We start from the raw sequence: 21,538 nt of genomic DNA on the forward strand, positions 1-21,538 counted from the left end.
ATCTGTTTCATGGATATGGAATTTAAGAGGGTTTGTATTTTTTCAGGTAGAGCTTCTGTCATCATGTCTCCATCATGTCAACAGTGGTCAGCCTGACGTACTAACCCTAATGTTGGTGCTACTTCATATTTTGTTGACTTTCACTTGTGGGACCAGTTTTGCCTCCTTTAGAATCTGTGATTATCACCATCACACGAATGTTTGGCTCTGGTTATGACAGTTTCTATTTTCTGGAGAAATGAATACATTTTATGGTTTTGGGCTTTTACTTGCTACAGATAAGCCAAATAGCTGTGAAAGTTCAAGCAACAGAAGTCGTCTTACAATCTACTTTCTTCATCGTGCACTGCAGCACAAAACCACTGCTCATGGCTCACTGTGAGGAGCCAGTTTATGTTCATATACTGCGACCATGTAAAACTAAAATGCTGCTTCTGTCTTTGCTTTCTAATGAACAGTGTTTCCTTCGCACTTTTTCCTCCTGAATCCGTCCTCCGCTCTCCGGCCAGTTCAGCGCTGAATGATGGCCTACAGTTGTTTATTGAATGGTATCTGTGCTAAAGTGCTCCACTGTGGACTTGATGAAAGATTATTGATGTTGATTCCTCTCCCTACCACTGTCAGTCCCACGTCGCCTCGAGCTGGAAGGTTCTTCATTGTCTAAAAAATCCGATCTTATCCTGCAGCAGCATCTCCATTAGTTTTCACCGTCAAACAATAAATCTCATTTGCAGGATAACTAATCTTTAGACAAAAAACAGCAGTTGTAAATATCATACAAGGCCACTGGTTATTGAGATTATGAGGATTTTCTTGCTGACAGAATGAACGTGGGGTAAACAATGGTATCAAATTATTTTTGCTTCATCATGAATGATGGATTCGAAGCAGTTTAATAGGAATGAGTGTTTTTTTTTCTTCTTTCTGCCATTATTTCTGACTGCTTCTCTTAACTTGAGCAGAGCACATATGAGAGGATTTTAATTGTGTCACATTGGTGACATGTAGCAGCTTTGTGATGGCACCGAGGCCGGTAGTGTATGGCTGCTGACTCCCACTAAACATTAGTGACACCTAATCTAAACGATTCAGTAACTACCTGAATATCAACTCAGTGTCTGATTGAATGTCTCTTGCAAGACTAGTTTTACCCTTTTGCATTTTTGAGATTTAACTTAAAGGCATTCATCCACAAGATTGGTTTAGCTTATGATATTCTACATCGAAAGAACACAATATATAGATTTGTCGTACGCGGGTCCACACAGCAGTGAAATTACTGGTGTACATCAGAATGATTACAGACGTCGTAATGGGAAGCTTGTTTGTATGCATGCACATGTAGATGTATGTATGCCTGCTGGTCACCTGTTTTACACCTTTTATAAGAATGCGTGGTGCCACTTTTTAATAAGGCATCTTGTATCAAATTGGACTCTAAACAATGCCTTTGTAACATTAATAAATCACTTGCACTTACTTTTAGAACAGTCATGAGCCAATATTAGGAGCCATTTTTGGATTTTCAAGTTGTAAAAAAATCCTTTGGCTATGTGGATCCTTTGTATTTGGTATGATTAATGCATGCCTATGTACCAGCATGACACATGATCACCAGTTTTTAGATGTAAGAACTTTGATAATATGGTACCTTCTATGTAGTATTTTGAAGTAATGGCTTTATTCATAGTTAAATAGTTAGCCAATACTTTTTAAAACTATATTTTAACTAGGCTGTGAAAAATCTCTTTGGATGGTGTTTTTATTTGGTAATAATGCAGTTATGAAGTTGTTAATCCTCTAATAAATGATCAGGGGTTTCTAGTAAGCAATCAAATCTGGACTTCTAGAGTGCAATGTGAAGTCATAAATAATGTGTTATTAAATATCAGATCTGAAGTTTTTTCTTCCACATCATGGACATCATGAAGTGGTCCAACCAACCAGAGCATTGTTCACAAACCAAATGTTGTTCTTAATGGCTTAAAACTGATTTATGAAGAATTAATGACTTAATAGCCAATAAAACCATAAGTTACAATATATATCCCATTTTTGCTGGATGTCTGAATGTAAAGTGGTGCCAGTGCACTAAAATCAGAAGTCAGATCCGGCCAGGCTACAGTTAAATCCAGGATGATAAATGTGTTCGAGCTCTGCATTGTGGCTGATCTCCGCAGTCAGCATATTGCAGGGGGAGTTGTTCTTTTAATTAGCACCTGGGAGTCATTGTGTTTTGCGCGTCACCTCTAATTGCTTGGCATGTTTGTGATAGAAAACAGTACAGATTATTCTGACAGATACTGTGGGAGAGGTCCAGCAGCTAACTTCACCCTTATCGTCTGCTGGCGCACACACAAAACGAAAGGCACACTCAGAAACACACACACACACACAGACACCAGTTCTCATTTGGAGGAGATGTCCTGGAGCGTGGACGGATGTGGACGGCTATCCCTCACTGACGTGGGCCTCTCACTGTCACCCTCTGTAGGCTCCGTGCCGCCCTCGGCCACAGGCAGGTAATAGCTCTGATGAGAGCCCTCCACTTTGTTTCAGAAATAATTTGCCACTCCTGCCGCCTGCAGGGGCTGCGTGGTAATAAAAATGAATCACACTGCTAACCTCTCCAAACCTGGCCCCGCTGCCTCTTTTAACCCCTTCTTCTCCGGCAGGGGCGTCTCTCCTCCTCCTCGTCCCAGACCAGTTGTTTGCAAAATCAGTACTGTGGACTTCTGTCGCAGGATTTTGTCTACATTTGTGCCTGTCCTTCAAATTAGTACTCAGAACGCAGATTCCAGGCTACTCACAGGTTAGGAGCGCCGGAGCACCAACTCTCTGAAGAGATTTTAGAATAGCCGGCCTTGCCAGGAGCCCTGGTGGAGGAAGAGTAATTAATTAAGACAAATGAATGACTGGGTCTTCCCATGTCCTCCCTCTCTCTCGTTCTCTCGCTCTCTAAATGAAACCCACAGGTCAGTAATTAGCCCTGTGTGGGAGATGTGGTACCACAGTCGCTAATTGCCCAAATGCCACCGGGTTTCAGGGCCAGGTGGACATAGAGAGAGGACTGCTTCATTATGGTGCCGTCTACTTAACCGTGCAATTTAGTTTAACTATTGCTAGTATTACAAAATCATAATAACATTTGTGTCTGATCACCTGAAAGAAAAAAAAAGAAGCCAACTCAGTCGTTAGATTTTAAAAATGTGCGTTTGAAGCAGGCTGCACGCTTAAGCGGGGCATGTGCTTATCATCCCCTCAGCTTTGTATGGAGGTGAGGGTTCAGTAGGGGTTAACAGCATGAGCATTTAAGGGTGTTAGTCGTACTGGCACAAAAACACAGCCACTCCATCATGAGGAGTCTGACAACCTCATTAATGTCACAATATATTCAACTCATCCCTCTGGCTGCCTACAGCACCCAGATGCTCGCCAATTGGCCTTTTCTATAGTGCTCGACACAACAACCTTTAGAATTCTGCTCATCTGTTCAGTCCACGATCTGGAAGCTACAAAAAGTGGCATCAATTCCACTTTTTAAAATATTTGTCTTAATTCTTTTCGAGCCGTTATTCTCAGAGCGGAGCATACCATGTCTACACTGTAACCCGCCGGACCATAGGAGGCCTTATTTAGCACTCTTGCTGCGGCATTTACTGTGTTTCTCCTTCATTTCTCGCCCTTAGCAACCTTTGATGCTTTGGGGCCCAGCTTTCTTTCCCTGTTGTGTGCGCTTTTTTTCATCTCTGTCGTTTCCCCTCTCAGCCCCCTCTCTGTCTTTCTGCTGCTGTCCCTCTTTCCTCGCTCTCTGGTCTTTCCCTCCCCTCGGTTTGTGGAAGTGAAGCCGCTGGCTGCATGGGAATTGGTCCCATACAAGTCGCCTCCCCCCACTGTGAAGTCTGTTCAAGCTGGTCAAGCCCAAAGAGCCCCCCCACCCCTTCTCCCGTCAAGCACCCCCACCGTTTCTCCCCTTCAGTGCGTCTATTTGATGTATCCAGAGTGAATTTGGACGCTCATAGAAGAGTAGGAGGAGCTCCAGAAGCATTGACAGTTTAGGAGGACTCGAAAGATGTGCGAGTGGTGGGACGGACATCCTCCTCTTCCTATGGACCAGTGCACCTTTATTGCAGGGAGTCAGATTGGTCATTCTGTGGCTTCTCCGCCGCTGGCTCCGCCCCCACCGTCTCAGTTTCCCTTCCCTTCCTATAAATTCCTGTTCGCCTTTGTCTTTCAGGCTTGACTAATTATCCTTGTTTGTCCCTCTTTATTTGAATTCAGTCATGTGTTCTTGACTCCGTGGGCTGGGTTTAGGAGAATCATTCTGCCATTTGCCACTTAATTAAGTCAGGGTCAGAATCCATTGCTCAACGGAGAGCTGGAGGGACAGAGCTCTAATAGAATTATAAAAGAGGCCTTTCTCTACTGTTAAGGCTGCCTTTATCTACGTGGGCTCTGCATAGGCAAATGAAAGGGGACACCAGCTCCAGACAGGAATCCCATTTCCACTTCTGTCTCAGTAAACGTTTTGATGTTTGCCCAGGATTTCATTCAAATCAAAGTCAATGAAAGAAAGTTAAACCGTGAATATCAGCTGTGAGGTAGCTTTGGATGATGGAGGAAGGTTTGTGGCAAAGCAGCCGCTGCTTGTTTTTAGTTGAAAGAGACAGGCATTTTTATTGGGAACTTTTGAGCTCCCCTCTATCCCCTGAGCAACAGAGAAATTTAGAACAAGTATGTGCTCAGGCCTGGGTGGGGAAATTGGTGTCTATTGGTGTCTGTGTGCTTAGATGTGTGTATAGGAGTAACCATCAGTTCAATTTCCTAAATATCCCCCCATGCTGTGAAAATTCACTCTCCTTTCCCTCTCCACCTCCCCTCCTACTCTGTCCTGGCGCTTTGACATGCTAAATCTGCTGATTTTATTTTTCTTCCTCCTGTGGTGAGGAAGTGTCCCTTTCAAGGGTCTCAGTTTTCCCCCTGACTGTCTAAACCCTACCTCTGTTTGGATTGTTTTTCTATTTCAAACAAAAGACAGAGGCGGGATTACCATTTCACTTCCTTTCACACTCTGTCTTTCAAGTGGCAGCAGCTGAGGAATTTTTAAAAACCACTGCTGGCTGCTTGTGCTTTTTTTTTTTGTTTCATTTAAAAACTGGACCGTCTAGAAAGAACTGTGAATTTGTCGAATTTAAAGCTCAGCATCAGCAGTGAGCGAGGCCTTTTCCTGCAGGTCTTCGGGGCTGATTTCGTAGCGAGGGCTAACAAAGTGTCCTCGGGGCTCCTTTCTGAGATGTTGACGTCTTCTTAATGGCTCTCCTCAGCCTTTTTGTTTCACGTCTTGGTGCTAACTTTCTGCCTCATTTAGCTCATATCAATTCACTGGCCTCTACAGATTCAGCATCTCATTCATGGTGTAGCTTTCTGCAGCAAACTTTGGACAACAGCTCTCACTGATTGTTTTTACCCCTGCTTAGATTTTTGTTAAAGTTTGTCGAGTTTCATTTCAGGATTGCAGCAGGTTATACAGTTTTCAGACCAACTTAAATCTTTTCGGCAGTAAAAGAAAAAAACCTTGTTTTCAAAGAGTCCACCGGAAATAATGGTAGGGGGCAGGACAGCCCCTTCCTGTTCTGAGTAGTCCACTGGTTCTAAGGACAATTGATTTGCTAACAGGCTTGTCCCCACATAATGACTGAGTAGGGATTGATGGAGGTCTTACACCATAAAACTCTGAGCCTCTGCAATTGCCTGCCATTAGAGCTGTATTGTTGTTCACATAATACCCTGTTCTTTAAGAAAAGATTTGCTTATGGTGGAGCACAGTGGAGAACTTTCTCCACCGCATTTTCTTTTAGGTCACAACAAAAATGCCCCCGTATGCTCAAAGGTTTCAGACTATTTTAAGATGTACGTGTAGTTGCTTTATGAGCTTCCGTTGCTGTTTTTGCAGTTAATCTCTTCTCGGGTGCTGATAAAGACTTGCCCCTCTTCCATCACATCCTTAACTCCTGTAGTTAGGGCGGCTGCCAGGCTCCTCTGTGCAAGACAGACTGCTCTGTGAAGTGAGCCTGGCAGCTGACATATGAGTCTGAAAATGGTTGCTGTCTGTGGTAAGTTGGCAGCCTTGACACCTGGCTGCGAAGGTCGTAATAAAGAGGAGTGACTAATGTTGAACAGGTTACTGTTGTTAAAATGGCTGCTGCAATTGAAGATCCGATATACGAAGATGTGCTTAAAGAGCAGGTTCACCTATAATTACCAAAAAAAAAATTTGATTCCTTTGTATCTCTTGAAGTGTTGAGTGATGCAGATAGCTTTGTTTTCACTTGATTATGAGGTATAGCACTAAGATTTATGTCCTCTTCTCAATACCAAATCTGCTTTTTCATTAGACAGTCCTTTTCAACAGGGTCTGTGGATTATTTGGAGCGATATGGACATGGGGGAGCAAGGAGATGCTCCCCTTGTTCCAATTTTAATTTCACTCTCATCTGCAAATTCCAGACAAAGAACAAAACCAACAATGAAATTATCCTGCTAGTAAATATTGTCTATGCAGCCATAAAGCTCCATTGTTGTAATGGTGACCATGCTGCACAGCACTTTATTGCTGCTGTAAATTAACTAGTACACCACATCCGCAGCTGAAAGAAGGGCACTGCTAACAAACTATTTACTCCTGTTTAAGTCAAATCTGGTAAAAAAAAAAAAAAAAAGTGCAATGCCCAGCTGTTTTAAACCAAACTGTATTTTTTTGTGTGCTATGTTTAAAGACTTAAGTTTGTAGTTTTATGGCCTTGGGGCTGTGAACCACCCACAATCAAGTTCAGTCAGAAAGTATTAACAGACAATCTAACACGCTCTTGGTTTCAGTCCTACAGTGAAATTTGTTGGCAGTAAGAAATACAAAAACCAGGTCATTGTCCCAAACTTCTGAGCCGCACAATTCTTAAATCAAATCTCAAAGCTCGATAATGCAAAACCTGAGAAAACACTTTTGCCATTTGGGCGTACCAATCGTTTAATACATGATCATTAATATGTCATTTAGTCTGGTAACGTGATCCTCTGTTATTCAGCTAACAGATTAAGTTTAATAACAAAGCAGACAGTTTGAGTCAGTTTTTACCGTTACTACGATAAAATACAATTGAATGGAGTTGGCTTGTCAGTTTGTACATGCTCCTAAGGCTCGGCCTGTTGATAGAGAGTCCCATGAGGGCCTTGTCACTCCAGCCAGCGTTGCCGCTTTAACTTATCCGTACAAACCTTCTCCTTTCTGTCACTCACCCACAAATCCAAACAACAGCCTCTTTCTGCTCCCCTTATCACACCGGCTGACAGGGTCACAGGGTTAGAACCACACTGGGCATGCTCAGTCATTCACATATTGATATTGATTTTTTTTTTTCTTTCTTATTTGGACAGTTTGTATGTGGGCAGAGAATGAAACGGAGGGTCAAGATGGAGAGCAATAGATAGAATTCTGCCTGGTGATAGAGGATGGAGCCTTCCCCGACTCTCTATTCTCTGCTGCAGGCTGGAGTGAAGGAGCCCCACATCCCTCCGTCCCTTTCTGGCTGCCATTCAGCCCCATCGATCTGACTCAGGGCCCAGCCACCCCAAGGGAGACTGGGGCTCGGAGACACACTGCCTCTTTTGTGGAGGGGATCCACCAGTTCAGACTGACAGCCGACAGCGCTGATAAAAATATGTCCCCCGCCTTCCTGTATTGTCCACAGCAGACATGCTGTTCAAGATGTGTAACCTTTAGAAAGCCAGCCAGGCTCTAACCGTCATGCTGACGACCATAATCACTAGAAACTGGAATATTGCCCAAAGCGTCACACCCTTTGGCATTCTCTCATCTCTCCAGCCTATCTCACTGTATTATTTCCCACTGTGATACTAAAGGCTAGTCACTTTCCCGTGCTCTAATAATTTAGAAATGTCACCGTACTCCAGTGAGTCTCTTAGGCCAATTACTGTAATATTTCCCTTGTGTGTCTACGATCTCCCTGTTACACGTCTTCGCCTTTATATCCCAGCCTCTAAATTGTGCGATATGTTTTGAAAGTTCTTTAGCGTTGGTGTGAAATTGCTCGTAGCATGTTCACCGTGTTTCACCCTGCCTGACCTGTGGCGCCCCTGTCATTTCCTTCTCTCCAGGGAGGAGAAGGAGCGCTGGATCCGAGCCAAGTATGAGCAGAAGCTGTTCGTGGTGGGGCTGCCCCAGTCCGATGTGCCTCTGGGCCAGCAGCTACTTCGGGCGGTGGTGGAAGATGATCTGAGGTTGGTGGTGGTGCTGCTGGCCCACGGCACCAAGGAGGAGGTTAACGAGACCTATGGGGATGGAGACGGACGCACCGCCCTGCACCTCTCCTGCGCTATGGCCAATGTAGTCATCACACAACTGCTCATCTGGGTGAGTCGTCCCGCATGAGCTCTGAACAGCCTGAGATGGATTCACATTTTTATTGCTGGTATTTAGTGTTTGGGCACATAGGTGGACCAGTTGACCTCTTTGTTACGCTCGTTTCTTGTTGCAAACGTGTATGACTTTAATCAGTACAGAAATACTGAAGTCAAACACAAAAGACACACAAAAAGTGCAAGTCTAATGTAAAAGTATCAGTTCTTTCAAGTAAATTCTTTGGGATATAGACGGTTGCCTATATACACTAACTAAAATCAACATAAAATAATTATCTTAAGCTATATTTTTGCTACAATTAGTGAAATTACTACTTGAAATAAGTCCAGTCCAAGAAATTATCCAAGGAACCATCTTATTAAGTAAAGAAGTTTTCTTTCCCAACATGAAGGTCCAAATGTTGTCTTTGAGCCATCTCTAATTTTCCAGAAATATAACACGAGGGGCGAAATGCAAAATCATCTCTTTATTCAAAAGTGTAGGCCTGGAAGTTTAAACACACAGAGTCTAAAATGTGACTTTGTGTTGCTAAAACCCTAACATTCCTTGAAAAAATGCATAGAATATGATCTGCGGTCTTCCAACATGTCAAACAACAGTTCACTGAATTTAAGTCTTAAGCACAATTAAATATGTATGTATGTACGTACGTTATTGTATGATGTACAATCGGCAAGGAAGACATAAAGGAGAAATAGGAGTGTGAGAGTGTAAAGACAAATATGGAAAGCTTAACATTTTAGAATTTGCTGTTTTTACATGTAAATGATCCAATCTCCCAATCACCTAAAACTTGTCCTATCTGCTGATTGTGTGCCATTTACAGAAAATGAAGGATAAAAATAGAGAGAAAATACAAATGAGTTTCTGATTATGCATCACAATTCCTCTTATGAAGGAAAAAATAGTAAAATTGCAGGGTTCTTTCAGTGAAACTAGTAAGTGCGATCAGAAATTTGTACTACAATTATTTTCCCCAAATTTTCATCTTAAGTATGACGTATTAAAGTATAAATCACATCAAAATACTGAAAAGAATTAACAATGACTCGTATTTTTATATCTGTTCTTAAATATGATTTTCCTTTTATGTCCACAAATTTCCCTCCACAGTACGGCGTGGACGTGAAAAGTCGTGACGCTCGCGGTCAGACACCGCTGTCCTACGCTCGGCGAGCTGGAAGTCAGGAGTGCGCAGATATATTAGTCCAACACGGCTGTCCCAACGACAGCAGCAGCCTGACCTCGGTGCCCACGCCCAACATGAGCCGCCGCAACCCCAACATCAACAACAACAACGCCCAGTGTGAGCTCAACCGCAGTATCAGCATCATGTAGGAGCCGGAAAGCAGCCGCAGACAGAAAAACACAAAACCCCCAAACCCAGCCTGTGTCTCTTCCCAGTACTTCCTCCTCTGTTTCACACTGTGTAAACCAGAATCAGTACCAATGGAGAGATATTAGGAGGGATGGACTTATTCCACTACGCTGAAACAAGTGGCCGTTTGGGGTTCGGACATTGTACATTGTTTATTTTATATTATTATTTGTATTCAGTTTGTTTGATAACTTTATTCAGTCTTGGTCTGAGATGATCATGATCAGCTTTAAGCTTTTTGTTTTCAAGCGTCAACCAAACAAATGACTTACTTTGGCATTCATACTTACCCTACGAAAAGTATTTCCTTAATGCTTGAACATTTCCTTTGATGTTTTCCCCTTCTGCGATGTGAACTGATTATATAATGAGTGTGAGTGACAAACTTTCCTCCGATTTCCAAGCCCAAGTGTAGTGACATAAAAAGTGTAGAGAATAGTTTTGCGAGTGACGGAACGCTGATGTGGGAAAGAAACTAAATCTCATGATATCAATGGCTGTTAGAGCTTTTGTAATGATGCATGTCTTCAACACAGCTAACTCTTGACATACTATTCATATACAAACGCAAAGCAATTATAGTTAAAGAGTCCAAATGATTTAGATACTTAATTCACAGGGAAATGGATTCGGATCATCATAAAGGAGTTGATTGCAGAATTTCCATTGGGTGAAAGTGAGTCATTTCCCTCGCCACCCTTCTCATGATCCTCCAGTAAAAGTGTCTGTGACTATAAAGGAATTAGGGGCATAATGTTTTATGACCATTGAGCCACGTGGCTTTGTAAGTGTTCCTCTTCAATCAGAATTCATTCAAATTCAAAGGTTTGATTGAAACGGTGAAATTGTACCATTATGATGTCTTTGTTGGAGTAATTTTCCGATTGACTAGATTGTGTTGATAATTGTTTGACACAGATTCTCACAAAACTCTCTTCGAACCATAGGCGTATTTGAATATCCATTCACCTCCTGTGGCCAAAAGCTGTAAAAATTGGTACCCTTAAAGAACATTTCCTCTATTGTTGCTGTGAAATACATATGAGGTACTGTGTGTGTGTGTGTGTGTGTGTGTGTGTGTGTACGACTACATTTGTGCTTACATCTTCGTCAGTAACTGTGCAGCAGAGAGCGACTGGGCATTTCTGTTCATTGGAGAAAGGACACTGGAGAGAAGACAGACGCCTGCAGTGAAGATTTGGGAACATAACTGTGTTTTAATGTACAGACCTCTGTAAAAAGTAGTTCTTGTTCCTTCGCCTTATTCCTTATAAGAACAGTATGAACTTATTCAGACTTTTAGAGTCAATAAAAGCAGCCCTTTCCTTTACCTTAAACCTTCGTGTGCACCCCCCCCCCCCCCAGTCCTGTCAGCCTAAAAGCAGGGAGTTAACAAATGCATTCTTGCGACTGAAGTGAGAGTGACATTTAGGGATTCAAATGAGCAAAGAGGTTCATAGAGGGAAGTACAATTAGTTTGCATTAATACAAATGTATAGTATTCCACAGACATGATAATTCATTTATAATAAATAGGACTTAGACAGAAAAGGACTTTAGGTGGCACAAATATCTACAGTTGTATTTTCTGTTATTCAACTGCCATTTGCTAGGTTTTCAAATGTTTAGATTTTATGGGTTTAATCCAGCAGAATGGATGTTTACAGAGCAAGTTATTAACTTGGTACCTTTTCTACATGATTTAGTTGTTGCTTTACAGTATTTTTGGTTTCAGGGCTTACAGACAATGAATAAATATGATCAAAAGAGGACATATGCAAATCCAGAAGAAAGAAACATTTTAAAGGAATGGTTTGACATTTTTATGAATATTTGTTTTCCTGCTCTAAATTTGATGAGAAGACTCATACGTGTCTGCAGAGATGTAGCCAGGATGTCATAAGGCTAGTCTAGCAAACCGTTATGCTGCTTTAACAAATAGTTGCACCATGTAACTCTTTCTAAAAACACAAACTGCCATTTATACGCAGCCTTTTTTCCAGATTTAACAACCTCGATGTTAGTTTTTTAGCTTTTAACAGTGCAGGTGGGAAGATTTTCTTTGCTTCCAGTGTTTATCCTCTCTCGGTTAAACTGCCTCCTGCCTTTCTGTAAGTAGTTTTCACTCAGACATCAGAGTGGTATCTTCTCATCCAACTGTCAATAAGAAGGTTAATTAACATGTTTCCCCAAAATGTCAAATTGTTCCACAAACTCCACCTGATTTCTTTGAATTCACTCGTACTGTACTGTGATACTGGCCTTATTTCTGATCATTACTTGACCGACTTACTTCAGTGAGTACATTTCACTGTCCAAAGGGGATTATTGAAAGGAGTTAAAAGTGTACAGTGATGACCTGAACTCTTATTTACAAACCGTAGATGATGAACAAAAAAAGAAAGAAGAACACTAGAAACCTGCCTGTTTCCCCCCCAAACACAACATGAACTGTACATATTAGCTTAATGCTTTTACCTGAAGACAAGCTCCTCATAGAGAAACAAACTGAACTGGTTTTAGGTCCTCATGACCCACAAACCATATTTTGATATGTTGTTTTCATTTCTCCTTAGGCATATTTTTAAGGTACTGTTTGGTCTCGACATACCCGACCATCTTTGGTACTTGTGTATAATGATGTACATTTGACATATTTATAATGCAGTATGTAAATATCTTTTTTTTTTTTTGGTTTTGTTTTTGTTCATTTTTCCTATTGTAATTCCTTTACGTTCAGAACGTGAAACAAAGCAAAAGCTAAAGAGTAACTTGTTGTATGCTTGGATGCTTGGCTGACTGTTGACCTATTAATAAACACTCAAATAAAATGACGTAGCCTTCCCTGGATTTAGGGGAATCAACACATTTGTGTGGTGTATGTGTTGTTCACTCATTATCCATCATGTGCCTATCGCTTACAGTACTTATCTGACCTGCTGAGGCCTAATGGATGAGGTCAGACTCCCTTCCGATCAAACTTCATGTCCGAGTCAACTCTACCAGGCCTGTCTTGAGGTAAGTAAAGCACCCTCTTCACTTCCTGCTTGTGAGACCCCCAACAGTTGCTGAAAGAGGATTAAGATAAAGAGCCGGGCTTAGTGTCAGACAGCACAACACTGTGGGGAAAACCCAAAGATCTCAGTGTTCAGAGGAGTCAAGCCCTCACTAATCCACTTCTTATTTCCTGCTAATCTTGTCTCAGCATATCTTCATCCCCTTCCTCTCTCTGTTGGCCACCATTGTTTGCGCTTCATCACCTGGTTTCTCTTTAGTTTTTCCTCTTCCTCCCTCGGCCTGCCTTGACACACCGCCACGGTGCACGAGCCACGCTTAAAGGCTCTGAAAACACATTTTCTCACTTGGCTTCCTCACTAGTAGTAATTGTGGGACAGTACTTTTTCTTTCACATTGTTATTTCCACATTTTTCTGTATTTTCTCTGTTCTGTACTCACTGGTCAGCACTTGGCCACTGTCATTTAGACTAAAGTGTCTCTGCATACAAACAAATTAGCAACATTTGAATCACAATCTGATCAGTGTTGTAAAGTCAATCAGATCTGATCAATCTCACATTCATTTGGAGTCATATATGTCCCCCTGACAGGTTTAAGTCCAATATTCCCAATCTTTCACCTCTGTTTTTGGCCTCTACCAACTGACAATGGGAAAACTGGCTCTTTAGAAGTTAAATGTTCTGTTTTGGTCACCAGCAAGTTACTTACTGTGTCTGTCATTTGTTACTGGGCAGACATTGACCAGGGATTTTTGAGCTTCCTTTTCTGTTATAGCTGAGCGTAAACAGTAAAGTAGAACGTCAGGAAAATCAAACAATGAGAAAAACTCTTCCTTAGAGTTTCAAGTCTGAGGGAAACTACAGAGCAGGTGATAACTTTCTCTGGGGTTATGATTATTAATATAAAATATTATTTTGCGAAGATTCCTGATTTTAAAAATGAGCCTGAAGATGTTGATCACACTAAGCTCAGCTGGCTCTTGATTATTTCCTACCTCCTGAGAAGTAACACCCCTCCAAAAAATAAATAAAAATCTGTCCTGTAATTTATTACCATGCCTCACGTCTTGGCAGACCCCGGCCACTTGTGTTTGTTGTGGTGAGACTGGAGCACTTGCTTGCACCGCTGTGTGTTTTGATATTTCATCAGGGCCTGCTAAACAGTGAGGAGGGCTCTCTGCCGCCCACCTCCTCTCAGACAAATTGCCTCCAAGATTGCAGAGGTGGGTCTGAGGCTGATGGATGGGTACACAAAGACCTGACGAGACCATATTTGCAAACATTAAATCCATATTTCCATAACATGGAGAAGCTGCTTGGCCACAGGCCACTTTAACAGCCTGTTTAGCAAAGCAGTCAGCAATGTGTCCCGTCCTGACATGAATGTTGCATCAAGGTGGCGCTGAACAGAACAGTGGTTTATCTTCCATGTTCATCACTGCATGTCTTGATATGGATATGCTACTATTGCTCCCCGTTTTCTCCTCCTCTCTCCAGCCTTTTAACCTCTTTAACCAGTAATTAAATCCAACTCTCCCCTCCCGGAATCCCCACAGATTTGAACATCCATTTATCAATTTCAGCTCCATCATGTCTGACCAGTACATCCTTGTTACACTCTGCCCTCTCTGACTGCCCCAAACTCTTGTCTCCATACTCATCTCCATATCCTTGTGCACTAATCTGCAGGTTTCACTACATCTCTGCTTCTCCTTCTCTCTCCTGCCACCAACCTGGCTGCTTCATACCCACCATGCTCTCTTCCTCCTCACCATCCTCTCGTTCCTTTGTCTTATATAAACACTCTTTTCCCATCACTCTCCCATTCTCCCTCTCTCTTCTTTGCTCTCTCTTTCTCTCTCCCCTTCCCCATTGGCTTTTGCCTGCATTTCGCTGTTAATTTGCCTGAGAATGCATTAGCTGTAATGAAGGCTGAGGGCCGAGGGAATCCTCCAGGGTTCCATTAATCATCCCCCCTCAGACAGGCAACCTTGATTACAAGTGGCAAGAAATTCATTAGAGCCGGGCCTCTGACAACTCTTATCTCCGCCACTAGATCTGACTCATTAGGCAGCCAAATTAAAGCTATGATGGCCCTGATGAAACTCATCGCTTGTTTATCTTGTGCGATTTGATGCATCTGCCCATACATCACTGTAGCCACGACCGTCCAGTCCCTCCCAAGAAGTCAGGCCTCCAGTCGGCGCTGAGCAGCCTGCACACTCACACAAGCAGCCAGTAATGAGGTCCCTCACTTTCTTCTCTCCCTCCCTCCCTCTCTCTGTCTGCAGGTAGGAATGAGGAAATAGTTACATGTCTTTGCTGGAAAGAACTTCTGATATTTCAATTTGTGATTCAAGCAGCAGAAAGTGAGACTTAGCAGTTCACTGAAATGTGGCTTTAATTGAAGAAAGATTATTAATACTCAGAAAGAATTAATTCATTTGACAGACACCTCAGTCTATTAGAGAGGAGTTGTTCCAACAATATAATAAATCTGTAATTGTCAAATCAAGTCTACTTGTTGATTACACATCCTTATTAGATAATATCACATTTTAGGAGAATAATTTCACTTGTAAATAATCAGATTTTAGTGTCTTTCTGTAGCGTAAAACCTTCATTTAGGATGAGCCTATTTCCACTCCCAGGATCTTAATAATAACAACCAGCATGAAGGCAGTGGCTGAGCTGTGTCATGGCTCCTCATCGTCACCGTACAGCTCATGGGGACTGAAATAGCTGTTACAGTCTGGCACAATGTCGTGGAATTGACCGTCTGTATTAGTCACCTCTCGGACCATAATAAAACTTCCACTACTCCGTCACACGATCAACACTCCTTGAATCCCCATCCAAGTGTCACAGTCTTGATGTATGAGGTGGACGGTGAAATAAACTTTACTACTCATGGGTGCCCAGGTCATGACACGTCTGTTTATTCTCTGAGGTCAAGCTTAGACATTAGATTTTTTAGGGTGTGTATCCATAAGAGGTTTTAGTGAATGAAAAGTAAGATAATTCACCCACTTGCCACCATATTGTAGCTGAATACTCACTCAGGACAGAGCTGGTTCATTAAATTAAATATTAACACTGATAAAATATTTGAAGAATCATGCCCCATCTTCATACTTCAACAGATGCTGCTGCAGAAAAGCTTAAACATGGCTCTAGGCCTGAGTCTATTTTGGTAACAGGGAGACCAATCACTTTCTTTCCTCTGAGGTGAAGTGAAAATATATTCCAACATGAGACATTTCTGGAAAGAGTTCAGAGACGCTGTGGAAACCCAGAACCTTGCATAAGAAAGTTTCCATAAAACATCAAGCCCTCTTCTTCTCTCCTTCCTGTAAGAGGATTGCTGTGTGGGCAGACATTATTTTAGTCACGGATTATTTTAATGTTGCAGCCATACTATAAATTTTCTTTTTTGATCTGACTGAGCAAACTATGGCATTTATTTGCTCGTGCTTATTTGTAGTTATAAGGGAAAAATCTGCATTTATTAGCCACAGGTTTTGTACGTATTTTTCAGAAACCTGGGCTTTTTAAAAGCAAAAATCTAAATAAAAAATATATAATAAATTAAAATTAGCCTCCCATTCTGGCACTCAAACCCCATGCTGCTTTAATACAGTTTACAGTTCATATCTTAATTCTCTGCAAGTGTTATTATTTACAAGCAAATGTTTTTAAAAGAAAAATCTCATAATAATTAATGTAGTTGTATAAAAAAGAGGCACCTAATGCTTGGAATACACTACAATCTCAACTTCAAGCCCTTGTCACACTGTAACACGAGTTTAAAGTTCTGGTGAAGTCATTACAGTCTACCTTGTCTGTGTGCAAATTTCAATGTTGTTAATTTCATCTGTTGTTTACAGTCTTTTTTTTAATGCGACTATGCTGCTGCCCTCTTGGCCAGGTCTCCTTGGGACTAATCTGGTTAAATAAATGCTAAATAAAATAAATAATTTGTATTGTATCCACTGTGTGCCAAAGAAACAGCAAATTTGTCTTCATATCGGTTTTAAAAATAGAATTTAACCCTCTCTATACATCTTATTATATTATCTAGACATTTTCTGAGTCTGTTTTGTAATGACTCATTGAAATACATTTTGTTGGCATGAGATTAGAAGGAGTTCCTGTCGGTTCAGGTCGGTGCAGTGCCTGATAGAGAAGTTCATTACAGTGTGTTGTCTAATGAGGATCCATCAGTCCACTTGAGACAACACGGCCTCCTAAAGAGGAATCAATCACTGCTGTCTATTTAAAAAAAAGACTCGTCTACCTTTCAGAATCTGATGTCTGCAAAAATAAATAAAATAAAATCATTTGTAAATTCAGGAGACTTAAACAAACACGTGCGTAAAAGAAGCTGCGACGCTCCATCAGTTCAGGCATCAGTGAACTTTCAACTCTCCACGCTGAAGATCTTAAAATATTATTTTTGAAAGTCCAGAAAATTAGCAGAAATCTTGTCATTTTAAAATCGAAAATAATGTCTTCAGCATAATAAAACCTGACATTTTATTTCAGATGTGTTGAACACGATCAAAACACTCGCCTTGTTGCAGTTTGTCTTCAAAACCAGTCGTTATGTCCAAACAGTGCAGGCCACATTTTTCATTTCAGCTTTATAAAATATTTTCTGTACATTTTGATCTCAACCATAAGCACACTGTTGAGCTGCTCTCTAAATAATAATAACTCAACCTGGATTCCAGCGTTCGTATAAAGCGATTTATTAGGTCAATATACTTTACAGTTGTCCCTTGTTTGGTCGTTATTTCCTTCACATCTTTTTAAAAAATTTTTATTTTCCACAGATAGCTGTCAAAGGTGGTTCCTAGAGTTGCCAAACGAAACGTAAAACGTCTTAAGTTACATGCAAACGTGGTTTAACAAATTGTACGAAACACAAAACAAAAAATCCAGAATAGCTTCACCAAATGAGGACATGCACATAACCAACAGAACATTTTGGCCCTACATATAAATACTTAAAAAAAATCTTTACAGTCGCATCTCATAGTGCCCATTTGTACCATTTTTTTTACCCATTTATATTTACATATTCACAGAACAATAAATAAAAATGACAGCATATTGCCAAATAACTGATCTGTCTGTGAGCAAATCCTCCTCTCTGCTCAGTCTAACTGAATCCTCCTTTTTGTGCTTCATGCGTTCAACAAACCAGTGGAACATAGAGTCAATGTAAGTGTTTGTATAATTCATATTTTTTTATTTTCTTCTGAGTTCATGGCCTGCTCCCCTGCTCTATCTGTTGATGCTGACTCCTCACTGCAAACCTGTTGACGTGCACTGGGATGGGGACCACAATTTTGGGGTTTCTCACCGGTTCTCCTGACCGGTTATTGACGTTGCCGGCCTTGATCCGTTTCCATTTGGCCCTGCGGTTCTGAAACCAGATCTTCACCTGCACCTCGCTCAGTTTAAGTGCATGTGCAATCTGGGAGCGTTCAGTCAGAGAAAGGTATTTTTTACAGTGAAACTCCTTTTCAAGTTCGAGCAGCTGCTCGCTGGTAAAAGCTGTTCGTCTCCTGCGGCTCTTCCCTGCTGAGCTGCCGGTCGGTAGCGCCTCCTGCGAGCCGGTTTTTAGTTTGCTCTTCTGGGACAGAGGACCACAGTTGTTCCCGTCCGAGAAACTTTCGTTCTCGCTGTCTGCGGAGCTGTCCTCCCGGTCGCTGCAAACGGTGTCTGCGGATTTTAGGTCCAGCTTCTCGTCGTCTGAACTGTACAGTTTGGTTTCACCTAAAAATGTGGAGAGAAAAAAAGGGAACACACACATTTACGTTGAGTCGTTTAATAGTTCCTGAGCCTGCAAGTGAAAAGCGACCATTGCGCAACGTCTCACAACATTTATCCGTCAAGCAGCGCGTTCTTTTGAGTGAGCTGGTAAAAAATAGTGGCCAAGGAAAAATGCTCAAAAAACAGAATTAAGAAAAATTCACATTAGCTTCGGTGGCAGCATTAATGGAATTTATAAGAGTCCCAAAGCTGTGTTGAGTTGTTGTCTGAGTTTTATTGTTTTTACTACAAACTAAGTGTGTTTTTGCAAGTTAGAAAATGATCAATTTCACCTACATATAAAATTAACCTACCTCAATTAAAATGTGTTTAACTTAGCCGATGTATGTTCTTCAGTTAGTTGTTTTTGAAATATTAAAAGGACAAGTTCTGGAATAATTCGATCATGGCCTCGCTAAATAGTAATTGCATCAGAAACGATCCAACTGCATCCACAACATTTAAACTATGGAACATCCCAATTAGTTCTGTCAACCTACAAATGTGTCAGACTGAGTCATGCTGGATTTACTATTCTTGCTAAGTCAACACCAACGCCAACAGAGTCCACATAGGTTTGCCATGGGCCAACGGGCTCTGCTTTAACGCATTTTACGCACGGTGGTCACTTATTACGCACTCGGCTTTATCTTTACAAACGACGAAATGGAGACGATAATACACGAGTTCGACGTTACCTGATATTGTTTGAAAAGTTTCCGAGAAGTTCAGTAGTTCGGAGCCCTTGTCCCTACTGTGCAGCTCCTCGGAGTGCGGACTCTCCTGCCGTCTCGCTCCGGGGTCAGCGGCGCTTAAACGCGGACCAGGCAGCTCTTGTGGCGGGTAGAAACTGTCCGGCGGATCCGAGAAACTTGGCATCGTCGTGGTGAGCGCAACCATGGATGGCACCCCCTGTCCCAAACTGGCACAGAACGTGTTGGTGAGCCGTCCCGCAAAAGAGGCCAACGGCGCCAGTGGAGGTATACCAGACGATAAAGGGGAGTGGGATAAAGCTTGTGGGATAACCAAAGGTCTGTACGGCATGAACATAGGGTAGCCCGTATAGAGCAGGTGTCCCGGTCTGGGCTGAGGGGTCCCTATGAGGGAGTCGATTGAAAACGCCGTCCCTTGACCGCCTGGTCTCTGCATTTTGCAGGCAAACACTTTAATTTGGTGGAAACTTGAAAGCAGATGTCCCTTTTTCCCCTCAGCGACGCGCAAAACTTTCAGTTTAAAGACAGAGTGGAGTGAAAGTAGATCCTCTGCCGTGTTGTCATCCCTGGAAGTGGACTGCCTCTCCGGATCTGTGCACTCTATATGCGTGAGCCAGTCGGGGGCTTTGTTGTGTGCCCCAGCGCTACCTTTTCCCTCTTATTTGTCACACACTGAGACATAAACACACGCTCTCTCTATCTATCTACCTCTCCCCTCGCTGCAACTCCTCCCTCCGCCTCTCTCCGAGCCAGAGTGTGTGTGTGTGTGTGTTTGTGTGCGCGCAGAAAGGAAGGGCGAGAGCGCATTGGTTATCATCTGCAATACAAGAGGAATGAAAAGGGGGTGTTTCCCTGGGGGCTCATCCATCTTCCTCAAATTACGCTTCATTTCCTTATTCAGCCTCTGACTTTTTGGCCGTCTTGAGAGGCGGTAGTTTCCCAGTGGAGACCAAATAGACGAGTCGCACCCCCAGCCCTCCTCCCCTCTTGCCAGGTTCACCATTGACTGCAAAACGGTGTGAGAGACTGCTCCAGCCCTTCCCCTTCTATAATCGTTGACCACACCAACCCAATCAGCTATTATTAATTTTGATTGATGATAAGTAATTACTCTGGATTTAAGGGACAGCGTAAAACAACGGTGGCTTTTGTTGAAATATTGGGGCCGATGGGCATCAGAGTCAGGAGGGGAGGAGAGGCAGATGTTTCTCCGCTCGCTGTCCTATTCTCCGCGGCTAAAAACAATGCGTTTGGCTTCAGAAAAAGAAGTGCTGCAACAATTGTTCCCTGGAGAGAGATACGCTCTGTGAAATTAGATTCAGATAAAAGGCGTTTATGCGAGGTCAACTGCAGTGTGGACACGGACAGGCAGTGGCCAAAGTCAAATCTGAGAGGATTTCCTCTTGTTTTTTTTTTTTTTTTTTTAATTATTTCAAATCCTGTCAACTATAAACTTAAGCGTCTCTTCTCCGATCATGTGTCAATTAAAACATCCCTGCCTCGCTTTATAAATGAAATAACGCACGCATTTTGCTTTGCGCTTTGGAAATAGTAATTTGTCCCTGATCAAAGATGCATGTAGAGGGGGGAGAAACGCTTTTCTCTTTTCTTTAAGCGCTGGTTTAATCGCAGATCATCTCACCTTTTAAATGGCAATGGGAACTGATGATGATTAGCCCTATTGAGTCCTGGGTGCCCGGGCACTCCAACTGGTCGTCTGATTGCATGAGGACATAAACATATCACACCGACTCTGATTAGCAGTGGAGGGCCAGGCCAGGCTAATTCTTGTAATTGCAAGTGACTTCAGCAGCACCTCTCTTTGATCTATTGAAACCATTTGCCGAGCTCCTCTTTCTTTCTGGTCTTACACTGCATCATACTTTTTATTAATGTATTTTTAGGCCCCCACCCTTTTTTAATGACTAACACAAAACTGCATTAAAAAGCTCATGTTTCTTTTTCTCACTGAAAAAAGTTTATACACGATGGCAGGAATGGCTCCAATAAAAATAATTAATCTGCTCTTACAAAACACACCTTTCATTGTCAGTGGATTTGTTTTTATAATGAGGTGAACAGACAAAATCAGGCGTAAAGATAATCTCCAAGAAGTCAAATATGTCAATAATATAAACTGTAATCACCATCCTCTAATGACTGACGGAGGAGA

The 21,538-nt window shown here is 42.0% G+C and overlaps 2 protein-coding genes across 4 annotated transcripts in view; one reads left to right on the forward strand and one right to left on the reverse strand.

Moving 5' to 3' along the window:
• Nucleotides 1-12,683, forward strand: part of agap3 (ArfGAP with GTPase domain, ankyrin repeat and PH domain 3) — a 124,243-nt gene extending 111,560 nt beyond the window's left edge. For all 3 annotated transcript variants that reach the window (XM_023270343.3, XM_035948236.2, XM_023270342.3), the window contains exons 17-18: nt 8,173-8,428; nt 9,551-12,683. In XM_023270343.3, the coding sequence (XP_023126111.1) occupies nt 8,173-8,428; nt 9,551-9,775 (481 nt within the window). In that variant the 3' untranslated portion in view covers nt 9,776-12,683. The remainder of the gene's footprint in view (nt 1-8,172; nt 8,429-9,550) is intronic.
• Nucleotides 12,684-17,567: 4,884 nt separating this feature from the next.
• Nucleotides 17,568-20,085, reverse strand: gbx1 (gastrulation brain homeobox 1). Its single transcript, XM_023270369.3, has 2 exons — nt 19,351-20,085; nt 17,568-18,616 (listed from the first exon to the last, which is right to left on the reverse strand). Exons 1-2 carry the CDS (start codon nt 19,799-19,801, stop codon nt 18,102-18,104), a joined length of 966 nt encoding a protein of 321 aa, XP_023126137.1. The 5' UTR covers nt 19,802-20,085; the 3' UTR covers nt 17,568-18,101.
• Between the last annotated feature and the right edge of the window lie 1,453 nt (nt 20,086-21,538).

Source organism: Amphiprion ocellaris, chromosome 10 (assembly GCF_022539595.1).
Source record: "Amphiprion ocellaris isolate individual 3 ecotype Okinawa chromosome 10, ASM2253959v1, whole genome shotgun sequence".
Classification (NCBI taxonomy): domain Eukaryota; kingdom Metazoa; phylum Chordata; class Actinopteri; family Pomacentridae; genus Amphiprion; species Amphiprion ocellaris.